Source organism: Paramormyrops kingsleyae, chromosome 5 (assembly GCF_048594095.1).
Source record: "Paramormyrops kingsleyae isolate MSU_618 chromosome 5, PKINGS_0.4, whole genome shotgun sequence".
Taxonomy (NCBI): Eukaryota; Metazoa; Chordata; class Actinopteri; order Osteoglossiformes; family Mormyridae; genus Paramormyrops; species Paramormyrops kingsleyae.
Genome location: NC_132801.1, coordinates 29,305,667 through 29,327,289, shown reverse-complemented (window position 1 = coordinate 29,327,289; position 21,623 = coordinate 29,305,667). Strand labels below are relative to the sequence as shown.

Sequence of the window (21,623 nt, the reverse complement as noted above, 5' to 3'; positions counted from 1 at the left end):
ATTCAACACAGATACCTGACCCTGCAATCAGCTGTGTCCCTGAGGGATTCAATCCGCTTAAAACTGAGTTGGCATCTCATCAGCAAGTGAAACAGGTAAAGCAACGGGCCACTGCCATCACCTCCATCAATCACGACAATAGATCAATGATATTATTATTATCTTGACACTTTTTTTGATCCCTGTGGGGAAATTGTGCTTTTGCCATCTTGTTCTGCATGATGCACATGTAGGTGAGATCAAGCTTGGCAGTGAAGGGCAGCCACCTGCAGTGGTGCCCACGGAGCTGGGGGTTAAGGGCCTCGCTCAAGGGCCCATGCTGGGGGTTAAGGGCCTCACTCGAGGGCTGACAGACATGTGACTGTTCTGCCGAAGCCGGACTCGATCCAGCGACCTTCCGATCGGCCACAGAGGCCGTTCCATTCAGTTGAACCCCTCCTAGCAGTTTAATGGAGGACACAATGCATAGCAAGAACATTATGGGATGGAGCAGAAATGATATCTAGGGAAGCTTTTATTCGCTCAATGTCTAGCTAAAGAAAGGCCTGTGTTGATGGCCAACATGTTAAATCACCATTCCATTAGGACTACAGTTTTTCAAACAGTTTAAGGTCATTTTAAAAAGGTAATGGTCATTTTAAGACAGATTTTATATGCAAATATCCTACATGTGAGCATCATTATGTTCTAAAGTGAGGAATGACTAAATCCATAAAATCGGGCTCGGGGGACAGTAATCTTACTTAATTTCAAACCTTTGTCTAATATAAAATATTTCACAGGAGTTACTAAAGAACAAAAAGCACCGCAAGAACAGACTTCAAAGGGGTGCTGTCTGGAATTCATGTATTAAGTTTCTATGATAGTTTTACTGAGTCACCGAAGGAGGGCTAATGATTACGTGCTGCCATCTAGTGGTATTCTGGCAACAAGCAAGTTTGAGGGATAGAAGAATTCTGACTTGGTAGAGGTGCAAAAGGTGTTGATTACATGGAATCATTATTTGTGCCGATGTCCAGAGCAGACCCATTGCACTCAATGGAAATGATTCACAGTCACAGGTAGGTTTGACGCCTCCTGCTGGTTTGTGCTGTAGAAAGCCAAAACCTTGCCTGGGGAGAGCAAGGCATTGAAGGGCAAGGCACCGGCAGCGGAGGTGGTGCAGAGGCAGTCCTACAGCGCCGAGCAGGACTACGAGGAGGCCATCCAGCTTCTGGAGGCGGAGATCAAGGACCTGAAACAGCAGCTGGCGGGGAAGCAGCACCGACCGGGAAGGGACGCTCTCAAGGTAGGCGGAGACCTCCAGAGGTGCCATCTTTGATGGCCGTTTAGGCGGGAAGCTTCACTGGACATGACATCATAACCCGATAGAGCTGGCAGGATAGTCTTTAGGGAACTGTGACCCGCATGGATAGAGGATCTAGTCCCTGGAAGGGTGTTTGATGTTAAACCTTTAATGGTTACTATTTTTTGCGGAGGGTCAAACCCAAGCTTCACTATCTCAACAGGGGCATTTTGTAATCATGTCTTGTGAAAGCTACAATAATAGACTTCTTAGATTTTACTATATGTTTATGTTTCACTCAAGGAAAGATTTGCGGGCAACAAATTGTTCATTTTCATATACTTGAAAACTTCACCCAATATATTTGTTTAATGATCACATGAGCCAGTAAAAATACCTCTGGTGTTTTGCCAAGGTCTGCTGTAAGGTCCTTCAGATAAATAGTGTGATTGATTGGACAAAATGTAAAGTATTCTAAAATTTTGGAAATTTAGTAGTATTGAATAGTATAAATTTGGAAAAACAACTTGGACACTTAATAAAATGTTGGATTCTTTCAGGAGGATGTTCTTGTACTGAAGAGAAGGCTTTCAATCATGGGAAGCCAGCTAAAGAAATCTGAACTCAGCAGAAAACATCTGGAGGTCTCCAACAGAGAGCTCTTGGGATTTGTACGGGTAAGCATGCCGTGATGTCCGTCGGGATATCTGCATAAGGAAAGGCATAGTCTTGCTATAATGAATCACTGGCCTACATTCTCATGGATTTTCTGTCAACCTGCCATCACCACAATTTCCACTCCAGGTTATGTCCATGTAAGAACGTATTGCTGAGATCATATTCTTCACCGTATGAACATCACAGGAATCATAATTGTCACATCTTGGACAGAAACAAAGAGCAAACTGTCATAACCAATGAATATATTGATCGTTGTGGATTGTGTTCTTCTTCTCTTACTGTTCCAGAACGTGTTCCGAGTGCTCTCCTCGTCCAGCTTATTTGGGACGGAGAACGGCGGGTAATGCACAATTGCGTATTGTATGAAATTCTACTGCTGGTATGCAGTTCGGTCCCTCCCCAGAGCGTGGGCATGGGGGGGGGGGGTGCTCCCCCAGGAGTATGCTAAATGGCGTGTGTGTCCCTGTGCTCTCCAGCATCTCCCCATCCATTCTTGAGCCTGTTGGACGGCTGGCTGCTGAGGCCAAAGCACTGGTGGAGCGAGTCTGTTCCCCGGGCACTGAGGACGGTGAGAGGTTCCACTGCATAATCAGTTATTCCACTGCGTTGTCAATTATTCCACTGCAGCGTTGTCAGCTCCCTTCCTGACTCATTTAATTCACCTCTTTCACCATCAATATTTTCTGCCCTCCGACACTGTTTTGATGTCAAGAGTGACTAAACTATTAGCTATATTGTCATGTTATTTTTTGAATCACTAGTTGCAGGCCGTAATTGATTGAAACATTAATCACCAATATACTTTTTCATTTAGAAGCAGCAGGCAATGTGGAGGACAGCAGTATGGCCCAGGGAGACTTTGCTGAGTAAGTTTGGCATTGTATTTATTTCTTTCAAAGCCAAGTAACATTGTCGTAGCAATTTAAAATTTTCATTAATTTTCATTTGATATTTGGTCCAAGGATGTGACCTACTTTTTCACCATACTGTGTCGGAGATTTGAAATGTAGGGCAAAATCCAATAGTGTGTCTGTGTGGTTTTGTAATTATTACAATGTGGGGAAAAATGTCCCCACAATGTGATAAAAACCTGTAACTTTTTATCTTGTAGGGACATTTTTTTCAGGCCCCTCAAGAATGTAAGAATGTGAATGTAATCAAAAAACTAAAAATGCCAAAAGTCCTGTATTTTGTTTGGTTACTTATGGTTATGGTTAGGGCTGGGTAGGCGTTAAGGTTGGCATTGTTGGGATTAGGGTTATGCCCATAGAAATGAATGGAGAGTCCCCACAAAGATATGAATACCTGGACTGTGTGTGTGTGTGTTTGCACATGTGTGTTTGCAATGTTTGTTTGTTTGTTTGTTTGTCAATAAATAAATTCACCAGTTGGTAATATTTTGAATTTTTCTGGAGTATTCCGTGCTTAAAATTTAGTGTAAAAAGGAAAAAAATGTCTCTTCACATTTGTGTGTGTTTCTGAGTATGTCTGGAAAGGAGAGTAATTAAACACATTTAACCATCAAAACAGTTCAGCCATCAGGAAAGATAAGATGACTTGCTCACCAGTATTTCTTGTTTTTTTGTGGGTACGGCAATGGTATATTCTAAAGGGTCTATTCTCCCATCAGGCACTTAGGTTAAAAAAGCGCTTAAAAATTGTTCTTTGAATTCTGGGATTCTGTGAAATGCCAGGACCTAAATTGTCATGTTGTTTACAACGAGGAAGGAATGTTATAGGTCTCGGTTAAAAATGTTTGCTCATACTATGCTCCCATTTCAGTATCAAAATGCGGCATGCATTAATTCAACCAAAGAAATAATAGTGCGCTATGACTTTAAAATTAACGCAACACATTAATGCCATAAATTTCCAGTCCTGATTTAAAGTTTACCGCTACTGCTTTTGCATGAGCTCTCTGAGCCAATCATTACAATTTCTGTCCTTACTGTTAAAATTACTCAATTGGGCCTGTGAGAAATTTATTTTGAACTCTTTTTGTTCTTTATCAATATCTAAATACAATAAAATCCTCCCAATTCGTAACAGACAACAAATAACATCTGCATAAGAGGAAGAATGATGCTACAGAGTGGACCAGTAGGTTATGGTGTAGGTTACGTGGGTACGGCATAGATTCTACACAGAAGTATAAATCACACTTATGTGTGCGTAAACCCCAGACTTAAGTTGATGGAAAAATACATTTAAGTTAAAAAAGTGTAAAAAAGTGTAAGTGGGAGAATCGGCCAGCGAAAGAGCCAAGAAGTAAAATTTGAGAGGTAAAATTTTTTGATTTGTGAATATTGTTCTTGTTGATTGTAGCTAATCCTGTGTTTATACTGTAAATAAGATGGTTAATTTTTGTTCTGTTTTTTTTGTGCAAAGGGAACATGTCAATGTAGTCTTGCAATTACATATTTTCGTAAACATGAGGATTAGAGTTTCCTGCATATGGCGCAATTGCCCTGTATTGAAAAAATAAAATGTTGCATTTATCGTGGGGGACCTTGAGAGGTGGGGGAGTGGCTTCCCTTACTTTTTAAAATTGAAAGCGGCAACCCTAGTCATGATTGATGGTTTGATCAGCAGCATGCGTCTCTACTTAGCCACAACGATACAATGAGGAAATACTGTGAGATTCCATCTTCTTTGGAATCCTATGAAGTTCTGTTCTCTTAATTTTCTTCATTTCAAACAATGGAGGACAGCAGCATTGAGAAAATTGAATTCAAAATCAAAATTAGAGTAACAGTGAAGGAAATTGAAACAATACTATCAAGAGATGAAGCAGCAGAAGAGAAGATGAAGAAAAAACTGCTGGAAGAGGCAGTACAGCTGGTGGGAGAAAAGGCTAAATCTGCTCCCACATTACGGGAGCTGGATATGCCAAAGAGCAGGCAGTGTGTGAACACCGAGAGGGTCTGGGTACACTCCGGAGAGGAGACGGGGCACGTGAGCCCACTGCTGCCCTGTCGTAAGAGCATTCACCCACCAGCTGCAGAAATAACAGCTATTCTCAACAGACAGTCTCTGGATGCAAAGAGAGGAAATGAGTCCAGCCAAAGGGCTTGGCTGAGGAGCAAACGGGACTAAAAACACCCCGCGGAGGAGCCGGGGCAGGGGAGGAAGAGTCTGCAGTTGGCCTACCTTAGGAGGGTGTGCCCAGGAACACCAAAAAATACAGCAGCTTCCAAAAGATATTAGCAACAGTCTTGGTATGCAAAGAGGCAAAATGACTTTAGGTAATGGGCTCGGCTGAGACGCGAGTAAGGCTGGCAACACCAGAGCTCATGGGGAAGAAGGTATGCTAGGAAACTGCGTGAGGAACATCTGAACTCAACAGATTCTGCTCTCCGAGCTCTCTAAAGGATCAGGGACACCCACAAGGGTCTCGAGAGCAGCCGGTTCTGTCCCCAGCGCCATAATACTTGCCTAGGGCTCCACATCTGCAAAGCTCAATGCTGCCTGATGGGCTACATCCGTGGCAGCTGGATAACGAGAGAAGTCCCTTAGATTATCAATCGTATTACCACAGAAAATTGTATATCTAGAATTCCATAGGTGGTGTCCTGATAATCTTTCAGAAGATTATTATGTTGATCATAGAGATTATTCAGTGTTCTTTCACTCCAATTATATGATAAAATTACATGATTCTTAACCTAGCATTATATCTTTGATGGTTTTATAAAGAATTAAAAAAAAGGAAACCTAATAATTAACACAGAGGCCCCTAGTAGGATGTCAGGGATTGGGCTGAGTGCAAATTAACAAAATAAGTCATTAATAATAATAATACAATAGTACTTAACAACACAATTCTACCTGCACGAGAGCCTCTATGGGTCACCAGTGTAGCTCTACATGATTCCAGAGTTCAGAAATACATTTAGAGCTAGAGATATGTGGTATAGAACCTTATCTTCTCACTTATTATGGTATGATTTAGGGCTAGATGATATGAATATGTACACTTACTGTCATAGAAAATAAAACAATAAGAAAATGAGAAGCTTTGATAAACTATCAGGATCATTGCTTGCTAGACACAGCCTATCACATCACAGAAACAAACTTTCCAACCAATCATATTGTAGTCTTTCAGGAATGGATAACCGACGTCCAGCAAAGTTGGTTGAGTTAGCGGAGCACTCTACATGCTACCTTTTCAATAATACACACCAGTTATTTAAGAGAGTGCTTCCTCAGAGGAAACTTCAGCCACAACATTTTAGAAAAGAGGTATTGTGGCAAAACAAGTCGAGAAATCGTCAGTGGTGCGGCTGTCATTTGGCTGTTTAAGCTGACCCTACAGCAATCCAGCAGAACATACAGCATGCAAGTGCCTACTGTCACAAATACCAGCAATGTCAAACCCACCCCCTGGAATGAGCAGCAATGCAGTCAGAGAAAAGCAACAAACTGTACTGTCAGCGTTTTTTTGTGTTACGCCCCACAACAAAAAAGTTCATTGTATTCCCTGCGCTTTGGGGAATATAACTAGGGTGACCACCTAATCCATGTCAGGAGGGACACTATGAGCTACTTCAGCTTTTACGAACTACTTTAAAGCTGAAAGGGTTCTGTGCTCTGCTAAAATGTTTGGTTAGTTCCTAGATTGAAAGACTCATCCAGCTGTTTCGCATTAACATTACTGACACATATGCATGATTATAGGAGACTGACCAATCAGCATGCGGCAAGAACCCAGTGCTTAAGTGAAATCCTGCTCCTTTTAATTGAAATGTATGAAATGGTGGTTTACAAATCCTGTTGTAGCTCATAGTGTCCCTCCTGACATGGATTAGGTGGTCACCCTAAATATAACCAGTCCACTGACAGACTGGAACAGGGGAGGACAACAGGAGGACAGACATTAATGACTGGACTGGGGATGATAAGACAAACAGGTCCTTATGTGGAAAGACTAATGAGGGGCTAACGAGAGGCAGATGGGAGTGATTTCCACACACGGGTTAGGAACGAGAGGCAAGACAAGAGCGATAAATGAGTAACAGGTGTGGCTTCTTAGCGCCATGACGGGGAGGACAGGGGCAGGGATATGACTATTTAACTTTGTTCGATTTTTTTTTATGGAGTAGTCACATTTTCTAAATTGGGTTATTCAAAAAATTGCTGCTAGATTAGTTGACTAATCGAAAAAAATAATTGCTAGATTAATCATCATAAGTGCAGCCCTAATTGCCAAGTGTTCCTGCTGAGTCTTCACTCCTGGCTCAGCCTGCGTAGTTAGTCGGATGGCATGCTGACAACAGCAGTGCAAAATCGGTAACACTGTGACCTAAGAATGCAACTGCGTGCAGAAATTAAATGAATTAGCCATGCATCAGCACTACTTATAGATATATTTTAAAGGATGTTAGTCTATCGGATTAGTGTCATACTTTTATCCTACTTAACACTATCAAACTCATTATAACTCGAATTTCTTAAAAGTCGAACCAACCAGTTGGAAAAAAAATTACCTAGAACTCAATCTGAATCTCAGAAGTCAAACCGTGAACGCAAACCTAAGATAATTTGTATGCCCGGGGAAATGAATCACGCGGCACGTCTCTCAGCGGAAACAAAGGGTAACGCTTCGGTCTCATCCTCGCATTCGCTGTGATGGTATCTTGCATGTTTACACTAGCTGAATACATACATTTAGACAATAAAAATACATTTAGACAATGATAGACAGTAACAGTAATTATTATATAATAAAATACATTTTAAAATAAAGATTTCTTATTAATTATTTTAATTTTAATAGTAAACCATTAATACATTTAATTATAATAATATTGTCGTGCCCAGCGGGGACGGAACAGAGACAAAGGCGCAGATGTCAGGCTATCGGGGAATACGGGGTTTAATTACAGGTAAGGCAGGCAAAACGCACACGGACAATGCAATGACCGGACTGGGGAAACAAACTGAAACGCGGACTAAATACAGAGGACTAATGGTGCGTTCGATTATTTCTCTCCAAGTCGGAACTCGGATGAAAACGTCACTAAACGTCACGAAAAACGTCACTTCCCGTCGGAAACATGCCTCTTTTATGACATTGAAGTCGTACAAGATTTTGTTGTCCAAGTTGCCCCTGTGACGTAATTTCAACATGGCGACTTGATTTGTTTGTAGTTTGTTTGCCATTCGAAAAAAGAATATCGCTATGAATGTACTAAAATATTTTATTAAGCTTTTAATGTGGTTTGACTAGTTTGTGTTTCTTGTTTGTCTCTCGGAAAAATCTCCATTTCTCCATTTGGAAAACTCCAAATCTGCTAAAATATAAAGCAACAACACACAGCAGCGTGTTCATGGAGGCAGCCATGTTTGTTCCGAGATGTGGTGTAGCTCGAACGGGAGATTGTCAGACGTGATGTCACTCAACTAGGAATTTCCGAGTTCCGAGAGAAAAACGAACGCACCATACAGACAACAACCAGAAACAGCTGATCACACAGGGATTCCACACGGGGTTAATGAGGGGGCGTGACACACGGAAGGAGCGGATGATCGGGGCAGGACACATTGTTTGGATACATTTATTTTCTTACTTTAAAAATTACTGTTTTGATAAATGTGCTTAGATCTGTTAAGTACAGTATATGCTCCTCTTGTATTATCCGGTTCATTTTGTGTTTAAATGCTAAAAATGTCGGTGTAATTTTTTGGGGCCAGGAACCAATTAATTAGTTTTCCATTATTTCTTATGGGAAAAATTTGATCAGAACTTGAACTTTTTAGGATTCGATCCGAAGTTCTGAACGGATTAAGTTCGAGTTCTAAGGTACCACTGTACCTCCATTTTTAGGTAGTGAGTGTTTATTACTCATGAATGTTCATTGCATCTGTGCAATATCCACTGCATATGCACAATATGTGTAATGATGTACACAAATTTTTATAATTTTTGATTTTTTTTCTATTGTTATAGTTCTTTGTTTTCGATTTTAATTGGCTGTTTTAACAAGTACATTTCCCTGGTGTGGGATCATGTCCTTATTGTTTCATGAGCATATGTGATGTGGGATCTGTTCACTCTATGCAGAACAAAGTGTGTGTATAGGCCAGTTACCTTGCAAACAGTAAATACTGTGTTCATTATATAGGCCTACTGTTTATGTACTGGTTTATATAGGCCTACTATAGTGCAAAGACTAATGAGGGGCTAACGAGAGGCAGGTGGGAGTGATTTTCCTGCTTAAGCTCAAATTAAGCTCTGCAGGGATTTTAAGAGCTGTAGCAGCTTGGATCGAAAATTGGTTAATGGACAGAAAACAGCGGGTAGTTATTAGAGGTACAATGTCACAGTGGGCCTGCGTTCATAGTGGGGTACCGCAGGGTTCAATTTTAGGACCACTATTGTTCCGAATTTGCATGAATGATATTGACGCCAATACATACAGTAAACTGGTTAAATTTGCAGATGACACAAAGGTGGGTGGTGTAGCAGATACTGAACTAGCAGCACAGAGGCTACAACAAGATCATGATTTAATTAGCGACTGGGCTGATACCTGGCAGATTAAATTTAACATAGATAAATGTAAGGTAATCCATGTGGGGAGCAGAAATATAAAGTACAAATTTTTTATAGGTTCCACTGAAATAAAGGTAGCTGATTATGAGAAAGACCTCAGTGTGTGTGTTGATGCTTCTATGTCCCACTCTTACCAGTGTGGGGAAGCAATTAAAAAGGCCAATAGGACGTTTGCTGCCTTGGAAAGGGGTCAACGTAGGGCTACAGGAATGATTCCAGGTCTTAGAGGAATGTCTTATGAGCTGAGCTGAATCTGTTCAGCCTCGGGCAAAGGAGACTAAGGGGGGACATGATCCAAGTATATAAGATTCTAACAGGTCTGGATGCTGTTCAGCCAAATGGCTACTTCAATATTAGTTTAAATAAACTCATGACCATAGGTAGAAATTAACGGGAGAATATTTTAAACTGGATTTGAGAAAGCACTTCTTTACAAGGCATGTAGTTAGAGTATGGAATAGTCTTCCTGCTAGTGTAGCGCAAGCTAGAACCTTGGGTTCCTTTAAATCAGAGTTAGATAAGATTTTAACAGTTCTGAGCTATTAGTTGAGTTCTCCCTAAACGAGCTTGATGGGCCAAATGTCCTTCTCTCGTTTGTAAATTTCTTATGTACTTTTCTTTATGTACTGGTTTCCACTGTTTTCTAAGGGATAATATTTCAGTATCTCATCACTGGAAGTTTTTGCTTTTTTATGATGCTTCCCTGCAGAGTGTTTGAAAATACTGTTGACATAAACATAGATTGCTATGTTAGCCTGAGTCTCCTGGAGTTGGCAAGCAACGATATTCTGCCCCATCTAGAAGCTGTCTAATGCTGTCAGACACCTCCTCTAAAGTCTATAGAATAACCCCAGATATCACAACTGAAGCTAGGTTTAATGTAATATATACCATTCCTGCAAAGCCTTATAAATCAAAGAGAGCACTTAGCAGCTCAGATAGGCCTGCTTACTACTGCCATGCACATAGCAAGATGGCTGGTAAGCATGCACTTATTGTACATACTGTTTGATCTCTAGCTGTTGCTTTAAGGACAGTTCAGCCATCTACTGGATGTGAGAAGCTGTCGTGACTTTGTGCAGAATGCCAGTTAAAGGCAGGCTGTCGTGACTTTGTGCAGAATGCCAGTTAAAGGCAGGCTGTCGTGTTTGTGTCCTTGGGTATCTCGAGGCAGTATCTCAAGTCACGAGTGCTCTACCCGCTGTTGTAGCTACACTGATATCATTGTCAGCAAGACGGATGTCTTAACTGGGAGCCATTTTTAACCAGCGTATAAGGAGAGGCTTACATGCTGGTCTTTTCAAAGCTTTCATAACAAAGACTAATTGACAGGAAGAGATTAAGCTCTCAAATCCATAGCCATGGAGAGCGATGCGTAAGATCCCGAGCATGTGTGTGTGTGTGTGTGTGTGTGAATTAGGTTTATATTACATTGTGGGGACCAAATGTTCCCCACAATGTAATAAAAACCTGTTATTTTTACATTGTGGGGACCATTTTTAGGTCTCCTATTTTGTTTAGTGACTTAGGGTTAAGGTTAGGGCTGGGTGAGGGTTAAGGGTGTTGTGATTGCGATTATGGTTTTGCCCATAGAAATGAATGGAGAGTCCCCATTTAGATAGGTACGCCAACATGTGTGTGTGTCGGTGTGCTTGTGTGTGTGTTTGTGTGCGTGTGTGTGTGTGCGTGTGTCTTTGTGTGTGTGCGTATGTGTGTATGTGTGCTTGTCAGTGTGTGTGCGTGTGTGTGTGCGTGCGTGTGTGTGTGTGTGTGTGTGTGTGGTGCTGCTGGGTGGTTCTCTGTCAGCTGACTAATCCATCATGGTAAATCCCCTGATGAACATGTAGCTCTAGATTGATTTTAAAAATTGATATTTATATATAGTCTGGCTGTCTGATATATTAATGGTAAAAAAAACTCATATTTATCATAGTATAACTTATATAGACTGAATTGCCATATTTCAAACATTTTGCAGTTATTGCCTATCAGATGTACTTGCTGTAGATCTATGGTTCATTTTGATTAGTATATTGATGTATTCTTCAGCAAAGTTATTTGCCTCTGTGAGGTTAATTTCTCTGCAGTCGTGTTTTATGTACAAACAGGAAAGTTACATTACAATTCTGCTCTTAGCTCACATGCACAGTTTATAGATTGTGCCCAGTAACTTACTGCTGGACTGGCAGCATATATCAGTGCGGAGCCCAGTGCAGACCTATGTTCTGCTGGCATCTCCATGCAGGGATTATCTTTGTATTCATTATAGCACTATGAGACTCACGCTCCGTGTCTCTCCTCGTATGTCCTATTTAATCTTTTGTCATAGGCAATGTATTTAGCTGAATTTGTCTTTAAAATGATAAAACATTTTGCAGCAAATATCTACATTCCAGAACACTTAAAAGTTACTGCTTGTTCTTGCCTTGTACCAACCTCTCGAGAAAAGGAACTTCAAAGAAAGTTAAATTCGTTGAAAAATACATTTCTGGAAGATCTTGGCAAGGTTGGAGGTTTTATCTGTAATTTCACATGCTTTTTCTGTTAACCAGTTAATGATGTACAATGCTGTGTTTAGGGCTATTTATCTATTTAGGGCTATTTATCTGGGTAGTAACTGTATACTTGCTCAGAAAAAAACACAGTTTCACAGTATAACATATGTAAAACAACAGTAACGCTATATAAAATAAAAAATGATTTCTTCTATTTTCCAAAACATTACTGATATCTCGTTAGATGGCTAGATGAACACCGCTTCAGTTCCCAAACCTCTCCTCAGGAGCACCCCAGCCATTCCATGTGTTTATTAAATTTCACCACCAGCTAAGCTAATTAATTTACTTAGTTAAACAACTCAGTGTGGTATTGGCCAGCCAGACAAGGTTGGGTAGTGCTCAAAAAAATACCTTGGTGTATTGGACTGTTGCTGTTAATACTGGTGCCAGGGATGGGCAGTATTTTAGATAAATGTATTTAAAATACGTATTTGAAATATAAAATACTATTTTGTATTTTGTATTGTAAAGCCTTTGGGAAAAATCTAACGTAATTTGTATTTAAATACATTTAAGATGAGTATTTTGTATTTTCAAAATACATAAAATACTTTGTGCCAATCAACCTCTTTATCTGGGTGCTGATTTGGTTCAGACACACCCCTCCCCCAACCTTAACACTCATGCACGTGAGCTGCCTGCAGCAGAGTCAGCATTGGATCAGCGACTTTTCTCAGTTTTCTGCATTAAGGTAAGGGTGTCATCCTGATCAATTCCGTGTTGATTAAAGTTAAAATGGTGCATCATTCAGATTTGCCTTCAGTAAACATGAAAGAATAAAAAAGCACCGACATTTGTAGGAGGAAAATAGCGTTAGTTGCCTGTTAGCCAATCAGTTTTGATAGTTTTTTTTTTAATCTATCAACTAGCTAGTGAAATGTGTTTAAAACATTACTGCATGTTAGGGCTGGGTGATATGACAGAACTTTATATATCTTAGGCAGCGATGACATAAAGTGTGAATCGATTAAACTTTTCAAAATCGTTTACATAGGCCTAGGTCATTTAGAGCAAATAAATCCTTGCAGTGTTTAGTGGGGCAGCAGGAATTATTGGAACGTTGGGGTGGATGAAGAAGCATGAATGAATGAATAAAATAGTGTGATGTACTTGGTTCAGTTGTACTTTGCTGTTTAAAGCGCGAAAGGAGATTCATATTTACACTTCGAATAGATGGATGTCTGAAACACACAGGTACACCATCTTGAGGAGTACACCATCAGTTTTATAATTGACTTTGTGTTACTGAGTTCTTGTTACTGAGTTGAAGTCATGATGGTGATAAAACGTAATAAAAGATGTTTGGGGAAAAAAAAAAATAGTTTTGTTTTTCCTACAGGGCAGGGGAAGGGAAGATCATTTCTAATCAGTAGTACACATCTAAATGTTTTTGTTTTGCATTCAGAATATGTCCAGATATATTTCAGCCGCAGGGTTCCCCCTGGAGTTTGATTTCAATTCTTCACTTTTCTTTGTATTTTTGCTTCTATTAATCAAATTCTTCACTTTTTTTCAGCATCCGTTTTTTTAGTCACTCTCTCGCCGCTTCTCAATAAATTAATCATTAAACTCACTGAATATACATCTTCTGACAATCACACTGTGATTGGTCAACTAATGGCATGGGCGAGTCACGAGTCTACTTGATAAGGTTGGGAGAATCGTGAATACTGTGTAAAAATTTGTGTGCTGAAAACATGATGTATAGTACGCATTTCGGAAATAATGTTCTAATTACTATATATATATATGGTAAGCTAATACTTTCCCGGTGTTTCATAGTACCTTTGAGAGGGACATTCTAAAACGCTTAATGTGGTTTAATGTACCAAAATAGCGACCAATAATCACCAAATTTCGCACACACACACACCTGGTCTTCATAAAGACTTTCACCTGACAAAAAATCAAAACCGAAATATAAGGAATATGGACTTTATTTTACGTTAAGCGTTTTCCCCTCCATTGACGCCCATTATAAGGAAAAGGCTTAATGTAACTTGTACCAAGACAGCCACCAAAAATCACCAAATTTCTCACATATATATCTGGTCATAAACACTTTCACCTGACAAAAAATCTAAACCGAAATACAAGGAATATGGACTTTATTTTACATTAAGCCTTTTCCTTATAATGGGCGTCAATGGAGGGGAAAACGCTTAACGGAAGTCCATATTCCTTGTATTTCAGTTTTGATTTTTTGTTAGGTGAAAGTCTTTATGACCAGATGTGTGTGTGCGAAATTTGGTGATTATTGGTCGCTATTTTGGTACATTAAACCACATTAAGCGTTTTCACATTAAGTGTTTTAGAATGTCCCCACACCGATCGATAACATTTGCTACTTTTAGAACGGCCCATGCTCATTTGACATGGATGATCGACGATCGTGTGTCCGGGGCGCCGGGCCAGTTTTGATTAGGTGCTACGGGTGCTACGGTTGAAAATTGGGAAAAAATGAAATTCGACTTTTCAAAAATTCAAAATTCGTCATTTGAAAATTGAATTCGCCAGAGTGACGATTTGATGCCGTTTTTCTTCGTCACCATGGGTTCCGTTTTCGTCAATGACGAGAGTGACGAGCGGCAGCGGGAACCCTGCAGCCTAATAGGGATGCCTGCACTTGATGACCAATTTCACATGTATTTTGTGTACTTTAAAAATACAAAATACTGTATTTGTATTTAAATACATTTTTTTACACAGTATTTTGTATTTGTATTTAAATACATTTTTCCACTCAGTATTTTGTATTTTTATTTTAAATATATTTCTATGTATTTATGCCCATCTCTGACTGGTGCGACTATAAGGAGTGGTTTTGAAATGGCTAAGCTGACACACTTTGCCTCAGCTAGTACTGTATTTTAGCTTGATATCTCATTTCTCTCTCTTCCACATCGACAGATTCTCCAGACGTGGTCTTCCTGCTCAGGACTTTTTGAAAAACCCATCAGGAGATGTTCCTGGGAAATTCAAGAATAAAAGAAATGAAAAAATGAACTGAAAACAAGCTGGAGAGAGGAACTTGATGGATTGTAAGAAAAGCCTACAAGGTCCTTTTGAGGCTCAAACATAAAGCAACAAGAAAACCAAGAGAAATGAGTACAGGGAATGACCTATGAACTTCAGACTTTATCAGTAATGCAACTTAACGTTCAGCAGATCCACCCTGCTGAGATGCTAACGGGCCTGTATCTGATGATGAGTGGCTTGGGGAATCACCTGATCGCTGTAACCCTGCCTCTTGTTCTTGCGTTAATCTCCCAAACCATATTCCCTACCCCCTTTCCAACACATGCCTCAGCCCTAAGATCTCCACAATGAAAACCACTAATAAAGCCAATCTTTGCTGGCAAGACACAGGCACGGCTGAGGTTGCAAACTTTGGACCACAAAGTCTGAGTATTACCACAGGCCCACTGGTCCTGTAGTCCTACCCAGGCTTATTATGGGTAGTTACTTATACGCAGTTTGTCTTGTCCCAGTAGCGTCCATGCGATAGGATGCGGAAGACATAACACTGAGTCTCCACATGGAGGCTGCAAAGATTGTGCACTTGGCAGGATGGGAAGTATGGCATCTGGTCCCCTGGACAGGACTGGAGTGGCAGCAGGCTGATCTGTGGTGTGTCCTGTGGAATGGAGAGATGGCTTTGGGTCTTCTGAGCAGGGATGGTGTGGAAGATGATACTGGTGCAGATTCCTTTACTAAGGGGATACTGAGGAAGAACCACATGCAAGGGCTCTATGTGGGAGGCGACTGGAGATCCTTCTCAGCCTTGGTTGGTTCCTTCATGATTCACAATGGTCAGATGGTCATTGGCATCATTCTCAAAGGCTAGCCAGTTATCTGCTGGTTTGCCTTGGTTCCTCATTCTCCATCTCCATGCAAGGCCATACTCCAGGAAGTAGTTCCTTGGGTTTGTCCAGACATGGTCCAGCAATGTTGCAAACTCTGCCGAAATGTCCTACTGAGATGTTCCCAAGCCTGCCAGCTGCCTAAACTCCAAGGAGCGCCAGAGGCAACCCGATTACACAAGCTCCTCCTCCTTCCAGTGGAACTCCAAGGAGCGTCAGAGGCAACCCGATTACACAAGCTCCTCCTCCTTCCAGTGGAACTCCAAGGAGCGTCAGAGGCAACCCGATTACACAAGCTCCTCCTCCTTCCAGTGTAACTCCAAGGAGCGTCAGAGGCAACCCGATTACACAAGCTCCTCCTCCTTCCAGTGGAACTCAAAGTCATCCTGGGCCAACACCCCCTATTTCTTCTTTTACTCACTGCACTGTTTAACTGTCATTCTAGTACACTCATTCAGAGCTGATGGGTTTTGACACTCTGCTGCTGTCAGATTGATGTTTCTCTACCCTCCACCCACAAACTATATTTACCACAATCTGAAATTCAGTTTGATTTTTACATGACTACACTTCTCTGAATCAATGAGATGGACACATACTTGCAATCAAGAAAAGCCAGCTGGAATGAAGGAGGCTGTCACACAGCATCTTCTGAGAATGGTTAGATATCATTGTAGATTATGCTGTACGCTGTATAATGAAGTACTGCCTTGCCAGGAACAGGTTGTAACTAATAATGTGCCAAGAACTGGCCACGATTCATTTCCAATGTGCATTTAAATGTTCTTCTAAAATCCACGTTTTTCACAGCTTATCATGACAAACCCAAGGTTGGCTGTCTGTCCCTTTGTGCTTCGCCAAGAAAGAAGATTTTTAGTGGTTATTACTAGGAAGGGCAGAATTACTTGGTTTTTCTGAGGGAATAGAATAAGATAATGGGTTTGTGGTCTAACCCTGCAACTTACCAGAAGATACTGTAACCATGTTTATTACCAGTATTATTCTAGTCAGCTGTCACTTGCCTATATTTGCCATTAAAATAAATCGCATTTTACTATGATTGCGAATTTATATTAAATTTTTTTAAGTGCTGTGAGATTGTGGGTTTTCTATAAATCATTGAACTGAAAAACAGTTAATTGAAGAAGGAAAATCAAAAAATATTTTGTAATTATACCTTTTAATTCCCCATATTCTACTGTGCTTTGTTTTTTGCGAGTGAATTATTTTCCTGTCTGCTTGCATCTTTTTGTCTGGTTTGTCTTTTCTACGCTATTTTTCTGAACCGTTTGCCCATTAGCTAATGGATCCTTTATGCTACAGGACATGTTTTTTCCTTCTGACATTGCACAGTGTTCTGGAATCATCTTTTGCGGGTATGTGGAAGTGCTGGTCGCTTTATTTTAGAGAAATGACATCTCTGTGTAGGATGGCAGAAGGTAAAATTGCTGAGTGGAGCCTGAGTTCATTGTATGATTAATTTGCTTACACGCTGTTCAGTTTTATGCTCCTTCAGCTGAATATACATTCAGGCACTTCTACTAATAATTCAGATTATAGTTCATCCCAGTATATCAGGTCTATGTCTATAGCATCAAATTTAATTTAAAAACAGCATATGCTAAATGAAAGTAATGGGAGTGTGTTCAGAGTAACAGGGAGTGTGTTCAAAGCAATGGGAGTATGTTCAGAGTGACGGGGAGTGTGGAAGAGAGGTGAAGAAGAGAGTGCAGGCAGGGTGGAGTGGGTGGAGAAGAGTGGCAGGAGTGATTTGAGACAGACGGGAATCAGCAAGAGTGAAGGGGAAGGTTTACAAGATAGTAGTGAGACCAGCTATGTGGGCTGGAGACGGTGGCACTGATGTAAAGACAGGAGGCAGAGCTGGAGGTGGCTGAGTTAAATATGTTGTAATTTACGCTGGGAGTGATGAGGACGGTCAGGATTAGGAAGGAGTATATTAGAGGGACAGCTCAGGTTGGACGGTTTGGAGAAAAAGCCAGAGAGGCGCGATTGGGTTGGTTTGGATGTACAGAGGAGAGAGAAGGATTCCGAGGACAGAGCTGCCAGGCAAGAGAAGAAGAGGAAGATCTAAGAGGAGGTTTATGGATGTGGTGAGAGAGGGCATGCAGGTGGTTGGTGTGATAGAGGACAGGAAAGATGCAGCGGCCGAAACAATGACCGAACAGGGAGCAGAGGACTAAGTAACACTAATACAGAGGGTCTTTGGGTTATGACACAGTTCCGTTCCTACGACAGTAACATAACCCGAATTTTGGTGTGTTGAAACACACCCTTTTTCTGATCTCTTTACTATGTCTAATCTCACTTCCATCGTGATGGCTGTCCTCTTCATAAACGGAACACTTGCGCTTTTAACAGTCCAAAATGGCGTAGGTAAGCGTACTGGGGGGCGCCAACTCCCTCACTCATACCCCGCGTTACTGCCTATTCTTCCGCCGCGCTCAACCAGACTAGATCACCCACTTAGTCCGTAAGCACGAGGGTAACGGCATAAGCCGAAACACTTCTCATTTTTTTAAGTTTTTATGGGAGTGATCATCGTAAACTCGAAACGTCATATGTCGAGACGTCCTAACCCAAGGACCCCCTGTATACATGACTAACAAAGGAGTAAATGCAAGGCAGCAAGAGGACAGGAACAAAAGGACAGGAACAAGAGGGCTGGAACAAGAGGTAAGACTAACAAGCTTCAGGCACGGCTGATTAGAAGCCGCCCCTGAGGGAAACGCTGGGATCATACAAGCAGGGCGGCGCTAGATCTGACAGTACCCCCCCAAAGGCACGCACTCTGGGCACGCCAGGCGGGCAGGGGAGGGAACACAAGAGATCAGACGAGAGGACGGGCACATGGGGCCAAGACACGAGGCAGAGCCAGGGACACTGCACAGGGTCGAACACCAGACACGCAGACTTCCAGGACCAAGAACCAAGGAATTATTATGGAAAAATGGCTATATTCATCGCAAACTTTGCTTTTATGACCACAGTCTAAAAAGTATCGTATTTATACAGACAGAGCAGGCGAATTTTTTTGTGTTCATACGTGCAGTCAGAGACGAACAATACTTGCTGGCAAATACACAAATACAGTCAAAACGACTCAGTATGATACAGAAATGAGCAAATTTTCTAGATTTGCAGACACACAGCAAATCGCTTTCTCGAACAGACCCCCAAATATAGTCCCCCATCATGTTTTCGTTATATTGTCCTTGGTAACGACGTTCAAAGTCCTTTATATCCTGGTGAAAGTGCTCACCTTGCTCCTCTGAGTAAGCTCCCTTGAATTTGGCAAGATGAGCATCAAGGATATGGCCTTTCAGGGACATTCTGCATCCCATTCTGGTGTAGTTTTTTATGAGACTCTGAACCAGATGCTCATAGTTTTCAGCCTTGTGATTGCCCAGGAATCCATGAACCACTGCAACCACACTGCTCCAAGCTGCTTTCTCCTTCCTGTTCAGCTTCTTGGCGAAATCGTCACATTCTATGATTTTCTTTATCTGTGGTCCGACGAAGACAACAGTTTTGACCTTTGCCTCCGACAGCTTTGGAAAGAGATCTTGGAGGTGCTTGAAAGCTGCTGACTCCTTGTCTAAAGCCGTGACAAACTGTTTGATGAGACCTATCTTGACGTGCAGTGGTGGCATCAGCACCTTCCGAGGGTCTACCAGCGGATTCCACTTGACATTGTTCTTCCCCACAGAGAACTCGGTCCGTTGTGGCCAATCCCTTAAGTGATAGTGCACCTGAGTGTCCCTGCTATCCCAGAGGGAAAGAAAACAAGGAAACTTTGTGATGCCGCCTTGCAGGCCCATCAGGAATGCCACCATTTTGAAGTCTCCAATGACCTCCCAGCCATAGTCGTAACTCAGCAACATCTTCACACTGGTGTAGTCCTCTTTCAGGTGCACAGAGTGAGCCACAGGGAGAGACGGGTACTGGTTCCTGTTATGAAGCAGCACAGCTTTGAGGCTCCTGGATGAGCTGTCTATGAGGCTCCTGGATGAGCTGTCTATGAGGCTCCTGGATGAGCTGTCTATGAGGTTCCTGGATTAGCTGTCTATGACCAGGCGCCATTCACTTGGGTTACAGGTGATTCCTATTGCCTCGAATAGACCGGCCACATTGCTGCAGAAGCACAGCCCATCCTAGTGACTGAAGTAGTTGGAAAAACGTTCGTGACGCTTCCTCTGATTTTTGACTTGCACATCTTCATCCACCAAGTTCCACTCCTTGAGCCTAGATGTCAGAAGCTCAGCACTGGACTTTGTAAGACCAAGGTCTCTGATCAGATCGTTGAGGACATTCTGGTTGGGGAAGTATTGCTTTCTCTCCACAGCCATGTCTGTGAAATCGTGATCTGCAATATCTTCTTCAATGTCTGACTGGCTGCTCTCTGCTGAAGATGGATGATCCCTCTCCGGAGGGGTGGGAATGGGGAGCTCAGGGCGGTGTGGTACCGGGGCGATGGAAGAAGGAATGTCTGGATACATGACAGGAGGTGCTTGCTTGCTTGCTTGCCACTTTGACATTCTGAAGGGTCCACCATGCAGAAGTAGCAGTTGCTGGAGTGGTCAGTTGGTTCCCGCCAAATTCTTGGGATAGCAAACTTCATTGCTCTTTTTTCTCCCCTGTACCAGCCTTCAAGAGTCTTCTTGCAATGTTCACATGTGAAATAAGGTGCCCATGGCTGGTCTTGATCCCCGACAGGCATCCTGAAGTATGATGTAAGCCTCGCACATCTTAACAGAGGCTTTCACTGAGTACTTTTTCGCTCTTGTCTTGATAAATTGTCCACAAATGTAGCAAAAGGCATCTGCTGGGTGCAAGCAGCCTCTTGATGCCATTCAAAATAATATTGGTATTCACTATTTTGTCACTTTGCAATAATATAAACTGAAATGTTTGTTTCAGTCACCCGCACTTTTATACTTCTATTGATGCTACTGGGCAGTCTCGGAAAATTCTAGAAAGTTTTAAAAACTTCCACAAAGTTATAGAAAATTCTGGCCAATTCTAGACTTTATTGGACAGTTGTCAAAGCTCTAGAATATTCTGGAAGTCTACTCAGCATTGAATGTGAATCGAAAATGTTCGCGAAAATAGATAAATTTAAAAATATCATTGTCCTGACCCCAGAAGCAAAGAATTTGTGTCATTTTCTATTTATTTTAGGCACAAGTGATTAGGAAAACACACTGTATACCCAGGAACAAAAATAAAATAAAGATTTGTTACGTAGTGAATTATTATTAGTAATAGCAGTGTTAATACTAATAATAATATAATGATGATTTTACTCGTAGTACTAATTATTAAATATTGAACAATATCCATTTTCAGCTACATTTTGCTGTAGCTGTCGGGGGTGGGGGGTGAGCGGGGCGCTGACTGTGATGCTCGCCTAGGGCGCCACATGGGCTACGACCGGCGTTGTGAGGGAGAACAGAACTTGTATTTTATTATTCCATTTATTGATTTGTTCATAAGTACTACATATGTGTGCATGTGCTTTATGCTACAAATCAACGTATAAAATGTAATAAAAAATTAATTACGCTCGGACTCGTCTTAAGACGCGGGCGGCAGTGCAAAGCGCGGGAGTGGCCGCTTGGGGGCGCAGGTAGTCGTGGGTATTAATAAGACTAATTCTG

General features: G+C 41.5%; 1 protein-coding gene across 1 annotated transcript in view; it reads left to right on the top strand.

Moving 5' to 3' along the window:
* LOC111845524 (syntaxin-binding protein 4-like) overlaps positions 1–17,005 on the top strand; it is a 38,475-nt gene extending 21,470 nt beyond the window's left edge. The window contains exons 15-21 of the mRNA XM_023815002.2: positions 12–95; positions 1,097–1,288; positions 1,846–1,962; positions 2,254–2,306; positions 2,443–2,534; positions 2,781–2,832; positions 14,993–17,005. Coding sequence (XP_023670770.2) covers positions 12–95; positions 1,097–1,288; positions 1,846–1,962; positions 2,254–2,306; positions 2,443–2,534; positions 2,781–2,832; positions 14,993–15,092 — 690 coding nt within the window. The 3' untranslated portion in view covers positions 15,093–17,005. The remainder of the gene's footprint in view (positions 1–11; positions 96–1,096; positions 1,289–1,845; positions 1,963–2,253; positions 2,307–2,442; positions 2,535–2,780; positions 2,833–14,992) is intronic.
* The last annotated feature ends 4,618 nt before the right edge of the window (positions 17,006–21,623 follow it).